At 42.6% G+C, this 16,140-nt stretch overlaps 2 protein-coding genes across 2 annotated transcripts in view; both read right to left on the reverse strand.

Annotated features, from left to right (window-relative positions):
* LOC145405277 (uncharacterized) overlaps positions 1 to 14,850 on the reverse strand; it is a 46,087-nt gene extending 31,237 nt beyond the window's left edge. The window contains exon 1 of the mRNA XM_080276692.1: positions 14,811 to 14,850. Coding sequence (XP_080132818.1) covers positions 14,811 to 14,850 — 40 coding nt within the window. The remainder of the gene's footprint in view (positions 1 to 14,810) is intronic.
* Pbgs (Porphobilinogen synthase) overlaps positions 1 to 16,140 on the reverse strand; it is a 106,649-nt gene that overhangs the window by 2,679 nt on the left and 87,830 nt on the right. The window lies entirely within an intron of this gene.

Genomic DNA, 16,140 nt, shown 5'->3' on the forward strand with positions numbered 1-16,140 from the left:
AGGAAGGAAAGAAGAAAGGAAGAGAGGAAAGGGCAGTCATCCGAGAGTAGCACTACATCGAGTGAGTGGATGGTGAGCATTCCCACCTACCAAAATAAATATATATACTCCTCCATCCTTCTTTCCTTCCATCCTCTTGTCTTTCTTTCCTTCATCCTTTCCTTGTCCTTCTGCCTACGGGTGACTTTACACTCCCTCTTCTGTCTTTCTTTCCTTCATTCTTTCCTCTTCCTTCTGCCTGTGGGTGACTGTGCACTGATCGACAAGCCAAATGGTTTCCTGTACACCAGGAAACCATTTACTACGCTGGGTGGTAACCATATAACCAAATTTTGGTGCCGGGTGGTTTAGTGGGTAATTACTGCGCTTCAATTGGACTGAGCCGATGAAGGTTTATATCCAAGGGATGGTTGGGGTTGATTGCTCACGTAATGCCACTCAGGGATGAGTGAGGTTGGTCACTCTCATCTTAAATGTCGGGACCAACTGCCTAGCCCCGGGCTCCTATGCTCCTCATGGGGCAATATAGGATTGGATGATGGATGGATGGATGGACAGTATATCTATCTATCTATCTATCTATCTATCTATCTATATATACAAGTACATATATATGGAGCCTCTGTGGTAGAGTGGTAAAGTGTGCATTTTTGTACACTGAAGAATGAGGGTTCGCACCCCGCCAGGGTAATAAACTTTGGGAGCATTCTTCTGGCCACGTACTTCTTGGCGGACATCAGCGGTGCTGTGGCTGAACCAGTGTTGCATACTATAAAGTACACTTCCACCCAGTCGGCTTGCGTGGGCCAATTACACTTGGTTCACAGACTTCACAAACATCCAAAGCCACTACAGCACAACAATTACACTTACAAGCACTTCTCACCCTACATACAATCTCTACCAGACAGCCTAAGCCACTTGGTAGAGGTACATTGGCTGTATCGTCCCCACTTCTGTAGGGATAGGCCAGTCCTGCAGTGGACACTCAAACGGCTGATGAGATGAGATATATATATATAGGTACATTGGCTGTATCGTCCCCACTTCAGTAGGGATAGGCCGGTCCTGCAGTGGACACTCAAACGGCTGATGAGATGAGATATATATATATATATATATATATATATATGTATATATATATATATATCTCATCTCATCAGCCGTTTGAGTGTCCACTGCAGGACAGGCCTATCCCTACAGAAGTGGGGACGATACAGCCAATGTATCTCTACCAAGTGGCTTAGGCTGTTTGGTAGAGATTGTATGTAGGGTGAGAAGTGCTTGTAAGTGTAACTGTTGTGTTGGAGTGGCTTTGAATGTGTGTGTAGTCTGTGAACCAAGTGTAATCGGCCCACGCAAGCCGACTGGGTGCAAGCATACTTTAAAGTCTGCAACACTGGTTCAGCCACAGCACCCCCTGTGTCCGCCAAAGCAGTATGTGGTCAGAAGAATGCTCCCAAAGTTTATTATCCTGGCGGGGCGCGAACCCTTGTTCTTCAGCGTACGAAAATGCACACTTTACCACTGTATCACAGAGGATCCATATATATATACTGTATATATATATATATATATATATATATGCGGCCTTCATGGATCTGGAGAAAGCATATGACAGGGTGGATACACAAGGATTGTGGAACGTACTATGAATATATGGAGTAGATGGGAAGTTGTTGAATGCTGTGAAAAGTATGTATGATGGTGCTAAGGCTGCAGTGCGTGTGGATGGTGAACTGCGTGAATTTTTCTCTTTGAAGGTTGGGTTGAAACAGGGATGTGTCATGTCTCCATGGTTGTTCAATCTGTACATGGATGGGGTAATAAGAGATACAAGGTAGGGCAGTGGATGTTGGAGTGGCCCTAGTGAGAGAGGGTAGTGTTTGGAAACTCCCTGTACTGTTGTTTGCAGATGATACTGTGTTGTTAAGTGAAGATGAAGGGGAGCAGCTAGGCTTGGTGGAAGAGTTCGGGAGAGTGTGTGAGAAACAGAATCTAAAGGTGAACATAGAGAAGAGTAAAGTGATGGACTTTGAGAGAGGTGAAGTCAGTGAATGTACAGTGAGGCTGGATGAGGAGGAAATGGAAAAATGTGAGTACGTTTAAGTGCGTGGGGAGTGTGATGAGTAAGAATGGAAGTTTGGAGGGTGAAGTGCTTGAAAGGGTACAACAAGGAAGAAAGGTTGCTGCGGTTCCTTGAAAGCAATGATAAGAAACAAGGAAGTAAGCACAGAAGTGAAAAAGTTACTACATGACAGTATTGTGATACCAACTCTAACGTATGGAAGTGAAGCTTGGACACTGTTGCAAGGACACAAGTCAAGAGTGAGAGCAGTGGAAATGAGTTATTTAAGAGGAGCCTGTGAAGTCACATGGAGATACAGACTGACAAATGAGGATGTGAAGGAGCGTTGTGGTGTGGATGTGATAGGAAACATTAGGAGGAACACACTGAAGTGGTTTGGCCACATGATGGGGATGGAGGGTGAGAGACTGATGAGGAGAGTATATGCGAGTCAGGTGGAGGGAGGGAGAGGGAGGGGTAGGCCGAGGATGAGATGGAGGGATGGAGTGGATAGGGATATGAGAGAGCGGGGTATGAGTTGGGAGCAGGGCAGTGAAATGGCGGAGGACAAGACGACGTGGAGGTGATTAGTTTGTGAAGGCGTCTGGCAATAGATAGATAGACAGATAGATATACAGATTATATATGCAGTAAACCCACACCATATCAAACCAAATTAACCCTAACTTCGCCTATACTGACCTCTTCGTCTACCAAACAACCTTCAAATATATCAAACAAAAGGTCAATTTACTGAGGTGACACACTTGCCAGACTGAACAAAAATTAAAGAGTATTTTTTGTTGGCTTTCCTGTTGTGGTTTTGTTTTCGTTTTCATTTTTGAAGGCTCCAACATACTTGCATGAGTCGGCCTTTGTCACCTAATGGCAGCTCTCCATGCTGCTCGATCTCTGGCACCTTCCCTATTTAGTCCCTTAATCATGAGGTCACACTCATTGACCTCGTCTCAAGTCTTTTTCGGTCAACCTCTAACTATAATACCCCCAACATTAATACTTCTCACTTTCTGCACCCAATAATCATCCCCCATCCTCTCCACAAGCCCAAACCATCTCAATCTACCTCTCCTCATCACAACACCAATGCACTCCAGTCCCATCCTACCTCTCAACTCTTCCATCATAATTCTAGTCCCCCCAGGCCTTGTGCTCAAGGACGCACTGCACATCCACCTAATCATTGCAATTTCTGTACATTTCAGCTTGTGAATATCCTCTTCCTTTACTGCCCAGGTCTCACTACCATACAGCATTACACTCCTAACACATGCCGCATACAAAGATCCCTTAGCACGGAGGGGAAGTCCTCTCAATGTCTGGAGAGGCAATAGGTCCCTGAACTTCTTCCAACCACTCCTCACTCTAGCCACAGAGCTAGCTCCTGCCCCACCTCCAGCATATAACATGTCTCCCAAATTATAAAACTCTTCCACACACTCAAGAGACTCACCAGCAAGTTCAGTCTCCATATGCTCTCCCCAGCACACCGCACAGATGAAATCGGGATTATCTCACAGTCTACCTCTAATACCACTACAGCTCTTATGCACCCACTTATCACAAACAACGCAGAAGATGGAATTACTTCCCACACCCTCGTGACAAATTGCACATGGCCGCTCTCCCTCTTCTTTGTTCTGGTGTTTATTATAAACTGAAAATATTTAATACAGTATTTGCCTATGTGGTAGCATGATACACAGTACAAACTCGTGCAAAACTGATTTCCAGGTATAACTGTACACACATACAAGTCCATTAGGTATTCAAAAAACTAGATTTAGTATAAATTGAACACAGGGCTAGTATAGTTCCCCCAGATGAATACTGGCATTCTTTCCTCTTCTTTCTTTCCTTCATTTTTTCCTCTTTCTTCTTCCTACGGGGTGACTTTACACTCCCTCTCCTGTCTTTCTTTCCTTCTTTCTTTCCTCTTCCTTCTGCCTATGGGTAACTCTACAGTGAATGACAAGCCAAATGGTTTACCGTACACCAGGAAACCATTTACTATGCTGGGTGGTAACCATATAACCAAATTATGGTGCCTGGTGGTTTAGTGGGTAATTAGGGCGCTCCAATCGGATTGGGCCTGTGTAGGTTTATATCCAAGGGGGGGGTTGGGATTTATTTCTCACATACTGCCACTCAGGGATGAGTGAGGCTGGTCACTCTCATCTTAAGTGTCACGACCAACTTGCCTAGCCCCGGGCTCCTACGCTCCTCAAGGGGCAACGTAGGATTGCATGATGAATGATGAATGAATGAATATATATATACTGTATATATAACCTAGTTGTCTTCAGGCAAATCCTTCACTCATTCTCACTATCCCTAGACAACTTTACTCAGCTTCAGAGATGAATAGAGAAGTCTAAACAGACAGGGTGCTTGAGACTGAGCAGTGTGGGGAGCCACCACTGGGTGATCCAGGCCAATTCATGCAAATGTGTTGGAGTCTTTATACACGAAGCAAAAATACTGCAGCTATTAATCCCTGCACTATGTCTCTCCTTGGTTTAATAAAATTGCCTGGAGGTAACAAGAATAACTTACAAAATACATCAGTACAAAGGCTCACTTCTGATCTCCGTGCATGCACTGGGAAACTGTTCCATAAAGGGGTAAATACACACAAGCAATAGGGGTAAAAAAAAACTGCAAATACTCTGTACATTGCATAGATATTGGTTACCAAATATCAATCAATTAACACTACATAAATCATGAACAAATGTTCACCAACAGTCATCTGCTGGCACTGTGTCCTGCCTTACATTTTTTCTCTTCTCCCCTACACAACAAAGAGTATCCCTTACCACAATCTTTTTGTTGCCTGATTCATACTGCTATTACACAAAACAGTTCATGCAACACCTGCCATGGCCACAGCAGGCAGAGAAATGTCAGTGAATTTTTGCACATGGCTGTACCAGTACCCTAAAAACAATAAACTGCACAGTACAAACTTTCAAATCCAAAGATCCAGTTTCCAAAAACTTTTTCATTCATTCATTGCCATATGCCATGTATCCCAAACGGGGTGGCCAACGGCTTAGAGTTAATTATTTTACAGGGAGGGGCACTAATCCTCCACCAACCCCACTTGACACGTAGGGATGCCAACAGCATCTGGTGTTCCCAGGCGGTCACCCATCCAAGTACTAACCAGACCCAACGTTGCTTCCACTTATTATTTCAGGCAATGGAAGGGTGCTGATATCACTTGTCATCATACAATTATTGCATATCTGATTTTTTTTTTTTTTTTTTTTGTATAAGATCAGAAAACAAATAATGAATACAAGGTAGTTCACTGAAATTAGTGTTCATGGTACTCTAGGCTATATATGTTTTTTACACAATTTCCTCTAGTTATTATTATGATTCTACATACATAAGTTCTCCACTTTCTGTAAAGCCTCTGGACCCAAGCATTTCAAATTTGAGAGTACGTGCTGTACTGCCTAACATAACAACATAGAACAATATGCACATCCTAAGTTACTGAATAATACATAACAGCTACAACCTTTTCTTCTCCACCAAGTCTGATGGTAAAGTTACTGTAGTACTCCTAAACATAGCCATTAGTCATCTAAGGATATCAATGCTTTATCAGTTTTCTATAAAATATAGTATTGTACAATGCTGACAGATTACATAGTAACTGGAATGTATTTATTATATTTCAGTACAAGAATATAGTTAGTTCCTGCCATACACAAAAATAATAAAACTTTAACTATCACTATTCAGAAAGATACCAAAATAGTGAATCCAGTACACCTCAACAGATGAATATTTTTGGGCAAGTTGAATGTCTGGAAACACAGGGGATAGGGTGCAAAACAGGGTATCTTCAGTGATGTTCATCCATAAGCTTCCAGACTTTTGAATGACCCTGTATATAATGCATCAGGTAATCATACATTATTCATTTTCACAGACACACCAAGTTTCAACCAAACTGTCCAAATAAACAGCTAAAAAGCTGATATATCAGAATAATTAACTTTGCTACAAGTGATGCTTGACAGAGCAAAACTAAATTTTATACAAAACACAGTACACACTTGATATAATGAACTAATTGGAACCCCTTAACATTTAGGATGACAGTTTATTAAATCAGAACACCATGATGTTAGGTAATTTCCGAGGCGTCATGGCTTTTACTGAACAAAGATCGTTACATAGAGAATCGTTCGGCCACACAGTCGTACACAATTACATCCAGCTGGGTCTAAATGGCTCTTTTTCTCTATAAATGCTCTATTTATGACTCCTCTCATGATGCTGGTCACCCAGAGACTGAAGCAGCATTCTGCGGTGTGTGTGTGTGTGTGTGTGTGTGTGTGTGTGTGTGTGTGTGTGTGTGTGTGTGTGTGTGTGTGTGTTTACCTAGTTGTATTTGCCCAGTTGTGATATACAGGAAATGAGCTATGCTCGTAGGGTCCTGTCTCTGTTTCTCTGTAATTCAAATTTTGCTTTGAACTCGTTTAAGATTTTAGACTGGACGATCTCTTTGTCCAGGCTATTCCACAGCTCCATGCATCTATATGGAAAACTATATTTCTTGATATCCTTCAAGCAACTTGGCTTTTTCAGTTTCCTTCTGTGTTCTCTTGTTACTCTCCCATCACATACAAACAGATGTTCTCTGTCAATTTTTTCTAATCCCACCTTGTCCCTGAACACTGCAAATATGTTGCCCCTCTCTCTCCTTTCTTCTAAGGAAGGCAGGTCTGGTTTTTACAGCCTTGCCCTGTACGACAGATCTATCAGGCTAGGGACCATCACGGTTGCTGTTCTTTGCATTCTCTCGATCTTGTTTATATCTTTCTTTTTGTGTGAGGACCACACTACTGCTGCATATTCCAACCTGGGGCAGATCATGGCCACTATCAATTTTTTCATTATTTCCTCATCCATGTAATGAAATGCTACTCTTATGTTAGTCAAGAGATTATACGTCTCTCTATCTTGTTAGGCCTAATGTGTTTTTCAGGTGACACGTTATCCTGGACCAGCACTCCCAAGTCCTTCTCTTCTCTCATTTTTGTGACTGGGTCATTACCCATCAAATAATTCAGTGATGGACTCTTGGTACTTTTACCCATTTCCAATATTTTACTTTTTGTTGTGTTGAATTTCATTTCCCACATCCTGCTCCAATCATGAATCCTATCCAGGTCCTCCTGCAGCATTTTACAGTCTTCTTCAACTTCTACTCTCCACATGATCTTTGCATTGTCAGCAAACAGACTTGTGTAACTGTTCATTCAATCTACCATATCATCTGCGTAAATTAGGAACATGAAAGGCTTACCAGCATGCCCTGTGGGACTCCACTTGTTACTTCCCTCCATCCAGATATCCTGTCCTTTATTACTGTCCTCATTTGTCTGTCTCTCAAGAAGTCTCTCATCTACTCTGAGAGGTTCCTCTTCAGTCCTCCTATGTGTTCCAATTTCCCCATTAGTTGCTTGTGGGGTACTTGTCAAAGGCTTCCTCCAAATCTAAATACACACAATCCACCCATCTCTCTCTCTCTTCTGTAGCACATCTATCACCCTTGAGTTGAAGGTCAACAAGTTGGAAACACACGACCTTCCACTTCTGAATCCAAACTCACTTTCTGCCAAAATGTCCATCTCCTCCAGACATTTTATCCATCTGTCTTTCAGGATTCTCTCGCACAGTTTTGCAACCATGCTGGTAAGGGACACTGGTCTATAATTCAGGGGTTCTTCCTTTTTCCCTCCCTTATAAATTGGTACCACACTGGTCCTCTTCCATTCCTGAGGTACTTTCCCTTCTTCCAGAGAACAAACAATTAAACCGTGAATTTTATCCACCATTTATTCTCTCCATTTCTTTAGTATCCAATTAGAGATCCCGTTTGGTCCTGGGGCCTTCCTTATATCTTGAGTTTCCAGTAATCTGTATACTTTTTGCACTTCAACCTTTACATCTTTTAACACTACATTTCTAGTCACTCCTTCCTACTCCACAAATCACTTTCTCTAGTGAAGACTGATTGGAAGCATTTATTCATTATTTCAGCTTGCATAATTGCATCTTTATAGACATTTCCTTCTACTTTCAGCTTAATGATTCCTTCCTTTTGTTTCAATTTGCCATTAACAAAGCTGTAAAACAATTTAAGTTCTTTCTTACATTTGTCAACTATACCTTTTTTGAAGTTTCTTTCTTCCTCTCAATGTATTCTTGTATATTCATTTCTAGTTCTTTTATGTTCTTCCTTTGTTCTTTGGTAGGTGGGGGGATCCATCATCCACTCACTCGATGTAAGGATGCCTTTTGGTCTCTACACCGAGTGACAAGCCAAATGGTTGCCAGTACCCAGGAAACCACTTACTACGCAGGGTGGTAACCATATAACCGGGGTTTTTGGCCGGGTTAAGTGTTCCCCAGATTCCCCTATCTAAAATCACTTTATCATCGCAAATGTTTCAGAGAGCCTCGGAGAGCCCAATACCTCCCCCAGGGCCCCAACCAAATGGGCAGATTCGCATGGCCACTGGAATGTGAGAGGTGTGAATGAGGAAAGCAAGAGGGTGGAAGTGGTGAATGTGTTCAAGAGTGCAAGATATGCCATGATGGCATTGTGTGAGACAAAGATGAAAGAGTGTGAAGTGGAGGAGTAGGAGGGTGTAAAGTGTGTGAAGTTGGGCATGAACGGACAAGGAAGATGCAGGGAAGGAATTGCTTTGTTGATGCATGAAGTGTGGCAGAGTGGAACAAGAGATCACAAATGTGTCATCTCGAGATGTACCGGGATGTATGTCAAGTTCAGGTTCGTGAAGGTGAAAGTGGCTGTACTTGTAGCATATGCACTGTGTGATGACAAGAATGAGAGAGAGAAAGACAGGTTTTGGGATGAACTGGATGAAACAGTGGGAGAAGTGTCCAGGAGCTATAAAGTGATCATAATGGGCAATATCAATGGAAGAGTAGGCCCTGGTCCTGAGGATGACATAATGGGCTATAATGGAGTGCCAGGAGAAAATGATAATGGGAAGCGACTGAAGGATATATGTCAGGAAAAGAGGTTGTGTATTTGTATTTCAAACACACAGATGAACACAACTAAACGTGGTATAGAGGGAACGGGGATCGTGTTGAAAAGGGCCTGATTGATTATATGCTCGTTGAGAGGTTGATGGTGGGAATGGTTGCTGATATGAGGGCTGTGAGAGGACAATGCGAAGGTCTGTCAGATCATATGAATGTGCTATACAAGATAAATATGAGAGGAGTGAGGTGGACCAGGAGAGACAGGAGCAGTCAGGGAGAAAGACCGAAAATCGAGAAGCTGAGGATCAAAGAAATGGCAGATGAATGCAGGATCAAAGTAGAGAAGGAGTTAGAATCAGTGAATTGGAATGAAATGGATCTGGACAGCCTGTGGAATGCATATATGGATTGCTTAGTTAGGAATCCTAAAGCAGTGTGTGGTGTGGCAAGAGTAACAACAAAGAATAAAGGTATGGCATGGTGGGATGAAGACGTTAAGAGAGCAGTGGAGGAAAAGAGGAGGAAGTGGCTTGAGTGGTTACAGAACAAGGGTTCAATTGAAAAAAGAACTGAATAGTGGTAGGTCGAGGCACTCACCATCCACTCACTCAACGTAGTGCTGCTTTGGGTGTCTGCCATTTCCTCTTTTCCTTCCTTCCTCGTCCGTCTTTCTTTCCTTCATTCTTTCCTATTCCTTCTGCTTATGGGTGACTTTATACTCCCTCTCCTGTCTTTCTTTCCTCCATTCTTTCCTCTTTCTTCTGCCTATAGGTGACTCTACACTGAGTGACAAGCCAAATGGTTTCCTGTACATCAGGAAACCATTTACTATGCTGGGTGGTAACCATATAACCAAATCATGGTGCCTGGTGGTTTAGTGGGTAACTAAGGCGCTCAAGTCCGACTGAGCCTGTGTAGGTTTATATCCAAGGGGCAGTTGGGGTTTACTGCTCATATCATGCCACTCAGGGATGAGTGAGGCTGATTATTCTCATCTTAAACATCAGGACCAACTTGCCTAACCCCAGGCTCCTTCGCTCCTCGTGGTGCAATATAGGATTGGATGATGGATGGATAGATGGATACACTGAGATCAAGAAGCATGTTAGTGGTAGCTGGGGGTGCTCACCATCTACTCACTCGATGTAGTGCTGCTCTCAGGTGTCTGCCCTTTCCACTCCTTCCTTCTTTCCTTCCTTCCTCTCCTGTTTTTCTTTACTTCACTCTTTTCTTGTCCTTCTGCCTACAGGTGACTTTACACTCCCTCTTCTGTCTTTCCTTCCTTCATTCTTTCCTCTTTCTTCTGCCTATGGGTGACTCTACACTGAGTGACAACCCAAATGGTTTCCTGTACACCAGGAAATCATTTACTACGCTTGGTGGTAACCATATAACCAAATTATGGCACCTGGTGGTTTAGTGGGTAATTACAGCACTCCAATCAGTTTGAGCCAGTGAAGGTTTATATCCAAGGAATGGTTGGGGTTTATTGCTCACGTAATGCCACTCAAGGATGAGTGAGGCTGGTCACTCTCATCTTAAATGTCAGGACCAACTTACCTAGCCCCAGGCTCCTATGCTCCTCACGGAGCAACGTAGGGTTGGATGATGGATAGATGGGTGGATGGAAGAAACATGTCAAGAGACTAGTGAAGAGGAAAAAGAAGGAGGTAAATGATGATCTAAGAAGAAAAATGAATGCAAATTACTCTGAAAATAGGAAGTTATTCTGGACAGAGGTGTGGAAATGTAGAAGTGACAGCAGTAAGAAATGTGAAAGTGTGAAGAATGTAAGTGGTAGATTATTAACCCATGGGGATGAAGTTAGGAAGAGATGGAAAGAATATTTTAAAAGTCTGATGAATAGGAATAGAGAGAGCTGAGCCACCGTAAACATGATTGCTTTTGGGGATGTGCAGAGAGGGAATGCAGTGAGAGGAAACGTAACACTCGCACAGGTGAAGAACACTGTGAAACGGCTGATAAATCGGAGAGCAGCTGGGGTTGATGGGGTGTATGCAGAGACGATTAAGTGTAATGGGGAGAGTAGAATGAAGTGCATGTTGGCAATATGTAAGAAGGCATGGATGAGTGAAACTGTGCCAGGAGAGTGGGAAAAGGATGTGATTGTACCCTTGCACAAAAAGAAAGATGAGCGAAGAGAGTGTTTTCATGGGGCGACATAGGATTGGATGATGGATGGATGGAAGTTTACTGAGTGTGGTAGGGAAGGTATATGGAAGAATTATTATACAGAAAGTAAGAGAGTTATCAGCAGTCCTGGTGAGCGATGAACAGGGTGGCTTTAGGGAGAGACAGAGGATGTGTGGATCAAATATTTGCAGTAAAACTGCTGGCAGAGAAGGCTTGTGAGGACTATAAGGAAGACATTCACGGATCTGGAAAAAAGCAATCGACAAAGTAGACAGAGAAGAATTCTGGAAGGTTTTGTGCATGTACAGTGTAGATGGTAAGCTGCTACATGCTGTCAAGAGGTTTTCTGATGGTAGTTAAGCTGGTGTACAGGTAAATGGGTATCTATGTGAATGGTTCACGATTGGCGAGGGCCTGCGACAAGGTTGTGTGATGTTCCCATGGTTATTCAACATATATATGGATGGGGTAATAAGTAAAAACACGAGTATTGGAGAGAGGGATGGCGTTGGTAATGAATGGTGATGGATGGAATACTGTATCTCAAATTTGCTGTATACTGATGATCCAATACTACTTGCAAATACTGGACAAGAACTTGGTAGACTAGTCCAGAGTTTAGCTGATGTCTGTGAGCGTCGTGCCTTGAGAGCAAATGTAGAAATCAGTAAAGTGATGGATACTGAGAGATAAGGTGACTCCCAGTGTGATGTTACAGTGAATGGAGAGAGACTGAAATTGGTGAGAGTTCAAATACCTGGGTACAGTGATAGAAAAGAGAGGAAAATGTGCAAAAGAAGTGGAAAGTACAGTGACACAAGCAAAGAAAAGCAGCTGGTGCAATGAAGGCCTTGATAAGAAACAGAGGCTTGAGTGTTGCAGATGCACAAAGCTTACATGGAGTGTTGGTGCCAACTTTAACATACAAATGCAAAACTATGGTGTAGCATGAAAATGAAAAGTCAAGAGTGACAGCAGTAGAGATGGGACTGCTGAGGAATGTATGTGGAGTACAGAGTGTGCATAGGATATGATATAATGTAATTTGTGAATGATGTGGAGTGAGGAAGTCTGTGGACACCAGAATCAAAGAAAGTGTCCTGAGATGGTATGATCATGTGGACAGAATGGATAGCAACAGAGTGGTGAAAAAGGTACATCTGAGCAAATCTGAAGGAGGGATCAGGCATAGGTAGGCCAAGGAGAACATGGAGGGATATGGTGGTTGAGTGTGTGAGGAAGAGAGGTTTGGAAGTCCGTGAGGCTAGGGGACTGTCAAGAGACTGAGCTAGCTGGATGAATATTGTAAGGAGAAGCACATGACAGGGATTTGGCACCTCTTTTTAACATGACATCATCTGGACTGACTCTATCAGATACTTTTAAGTGAAGCTACAGAAAGTGGTGAACGTTTTTCGTGTATCAGATAGAGCCAGGATGCCCAAGGGCTTGAATGGTGAGTGAATGGAAGCGTGGTCCATTGGATTGGGCAAATTTGGGCTGTCTGGACGTTGCTACTCCTCACCCTACCCTGGGGTGGGAAAGGAGGCCAGGATGATGATGATGATGTTCTATCATTACTTCTCTTCCTCCATTTGTTCCATGCCTTATCCCTTTCTTTTTTTGCAATCATACATCTTTTGTTGAACCAGTCATTTCTGCAGTTCTCTTTCCCACTAACTTTTGGCACGTACTTTTCCATACCCGTATTATAGAAGTCTAGAAAGATATCCCACTTCTTCTGTATCTCTTGTTTCCCAGAATTCTCCCCAGTCCACTTCTTCACAAAATTTTCTCAATCTTGTCAAAGGCTGCTTTCCCAAAGTTGTATCTCCCATGCCTGTGTAGCTCATCTCTTGTCTCCCCATTTCCTTCTATCATGTGGAACTCTTTCACTACATGATCACTTTTTCCTATACAACACAGATATTATCAGGTTCTTTAGTTAGAATTAAATCTAGGCTTGCTGGTGTGTCATTCCCCCTAAATCTTGTCTCTCTTTTGACCTACTGCATCATTACATTATCCATTGCTACATTTCACAGTAAACGGACCCACGAATCTTCACTACATTCTGAGTCTCACTCCTCCCAGTTTTCCTCTTTACAACTGAAGTCCCCCATCTGGATTATGTTGTTGCTTTTCTCAATCACTTTCTGTTGGTACCTAGCCATCTCCAGCAACATCTCCTGGAACTCCTCATTCCATGCCCTTGTCTTGGGGGGGACATATGCTACAGCGGTCTCTCTTGCCTTTCCCTCTGGTTTCTATTACCATGTTTATCACTTCTGCCATACCTTCTCCCAGTTCCACACTATCCACATTTAGGCTTTTTCACTGCTATCATCACTCCTCCTGCCAATTTTTTCTTTTCTATCTCTTCTCCATATTTTGTATTTCCCATCTCCCATTTAGATTTCAATACTCTCTCTTAGACTGGTCTCTACGAAACACATAATGTCTAGCCCTCAAGAAATTGTCTATTTCTAGTCTTGCTGAGATTAGACCATCTACATTAGCAAATGCCACTTTCAATCTCTTTGCATTGTTTTTTATTCTGTTCTTCTCTCTCCCTCTCTCCTTCGGTACTACTTCCTCAATTTTTGATCCATAACTCTCTGACAGAACTCTTCTCTTCTCCCGTTCTCAGGTCTTTTTTTCTTTTGCTTCCTTAACAAATTCCTTTATTTTAGCTCTCTCTTTGCCAATTGCATCTCACCTTTTCCTGACATTTTTTATTCCTTCCTTATCTGTTGTTGATTATTTCATTTCCTGTGACCTAAGACTGGAATTTTACTCTGAGTGGCCTTGCCCCTCCCTCCACATATTTTCCCGGCCTAAACACTTCTTCAATCTCCTCTTGGACTTCGTCCTTTCCTTCCATAACTACTGACACTATTTCCTTTGCCCTTCTCATTCTGAACTCATGACATTGGTTTTTCTTTCAAACCTGAGATATTCATGCATTTTTCCTTGTCTGCTGCATCTCTGACAATTGATTCTTTACTTTTTAGTACCTTCACCACTTCCTTCTCTGCCTTCTCCTGGTTTTCCTTTTTATGTTGTTCTAAAATCTCCTTAAGACTTATTTGATCTTCCTGTTGAGTTTTTTCCACCCCTTATGGTGTTCTTGGATTTCCTTGATATGTTTTTCATGCATCTTAGTCTTAAATTCAAGCTTGTCAAGTTTACATTTCATCTTGTCCCTTTCCTCCTCCAGCCTCTTATTTCTCCATTTAAGCTGTTTTATTTCATTTACGGCTGATTCATTACCTGCTTTTAATTCAGACACCTTTCTCTCCTGCATCAACACTGCGTGAATAGACGTTCTCTAACCTATTTCTCAACTCTTTTATCTCCCTCTCCTGTTCCGAGGTTCATTCTTGTAATTCAATAATTATCGCCCATACATGTTTTAATTCCTGGGCATTCTTCTCAGCCATTTTCTCCACGCTTGTTACTCTTGCTTGGTTCAGTTTCATACTTCCATTGCTTTAGTCATCACTAGAGAACCCTGTGAACTCACTATCACTGGATGTAAACAATGAACTCCCTGTCTCCGCCATGGCGCAACAGAACAAAATTTAAAACCGTCACAGTGTTTTACTCTTATTTGACTGACACCTCCGGTTTATCTTCACTCAAATGAGATGGGACCATGACCCATGCATTCAATTCGCATATTAACAATAGAATTGCTTCCCTTCTGCTGCCAATTTCACATTATTTTCCCACTATCTACATGGACCTCTGCCTCTGATGACGTCCTCTATGTGTGTGTGTGTGGGGGGGGGGGGACACCATGCTGGGCAGTGTTTCCCTCGCATCCATTCTTTTAATGAACGAAAATTTGCTAAGAGTAACCACAAAGAAGAAAGGTATGGCATGGTGGGATGAAGAGGTTATGAGAGCACTGGAGGAAAAGAGAAAGAGTGGGTAGAATGGTTACAGGACAGGTTCAATTGACATTAGAACTGAATACACTCAGAGGAAGAAGCACGTAAAGAGACTAGTGAACAGAAAGAGTGAGTAGAATGGTTATAAGACAGGTTCAATTGACATTAGAACTGAATATATTGAGTGCAACAAGCACGTAAAGAGACTAATGAACAGGAAAAAGAAGGAAGTAAATGATGATCTAGGAAGAAAAATGAATGCAAACTACTCTGAAAATAGGATGTTCTTCTGGAAAGAGGTGCAGAAATGTAGAAGTGAAAACATTTCGTTTTTAAAGGCTCCAACATGCTTGCATGTGTCAGCCTTGGTCACCTAATGGCGGCTTTCCACGCTGCACGATCCACTGCAGCCTCCCTGTTCAGTCCCTTAACCCTGAGGTCACACTTAATGACCTCGTCCCATGTCTTTCTCGGTCTACCCCTCATAACCCCACCCTCAGTATTAACACTTCTCACCTTCCTCACCCAATTATCATCCCTCATCCTCTCCACATGTCCAAACCATCTCAATCTACCTCTCCTCATCACACCAATACACTCCAGTCCCATCCTACCTCTCAACTCTTCCATCGTAAACCCAGCCCTCCCGGACCTTGCACGCAGGGACGCACAACACATCCACCTAATCATTGTCATTTCTGTACGTCTGAGGCGGCAAATATCCTCCTCCTTTACTGCCCAGGTCTCACTACCATACAGCATTACACTCCTAACACATGCTGCATACAAAGACCCCTTAGCACGTAGGGAGAGCCCTCTCAATGTCAGAAGAGGCAAGAGCTCCCTGAACTTCTTCCAATCACTTCTCACCCTAGCCAGCTCCACCTCCAGCACACAACATGTCTCCCAAATAACAAAACTCTTCCACACACTCAAGAGATTCACCAGCAAGTTCAATCC

The sequence above is a fragment of the Coenobita brevimanus genome, chromosome 66 (genome assembly GCF_032717465.1).
Source record: "Coenobita brevimanus isolate Jiangsu-jjx chromosome 66, ASM3271746v2, whole genome shotgun sequence".
NCBI classification, from domain to species: Eukaryota; Metazoa; Arthropoda; class Malacostraca; order Decapoda; family Coenobitidae; genus Coenobita; species Coenobita brevimanus.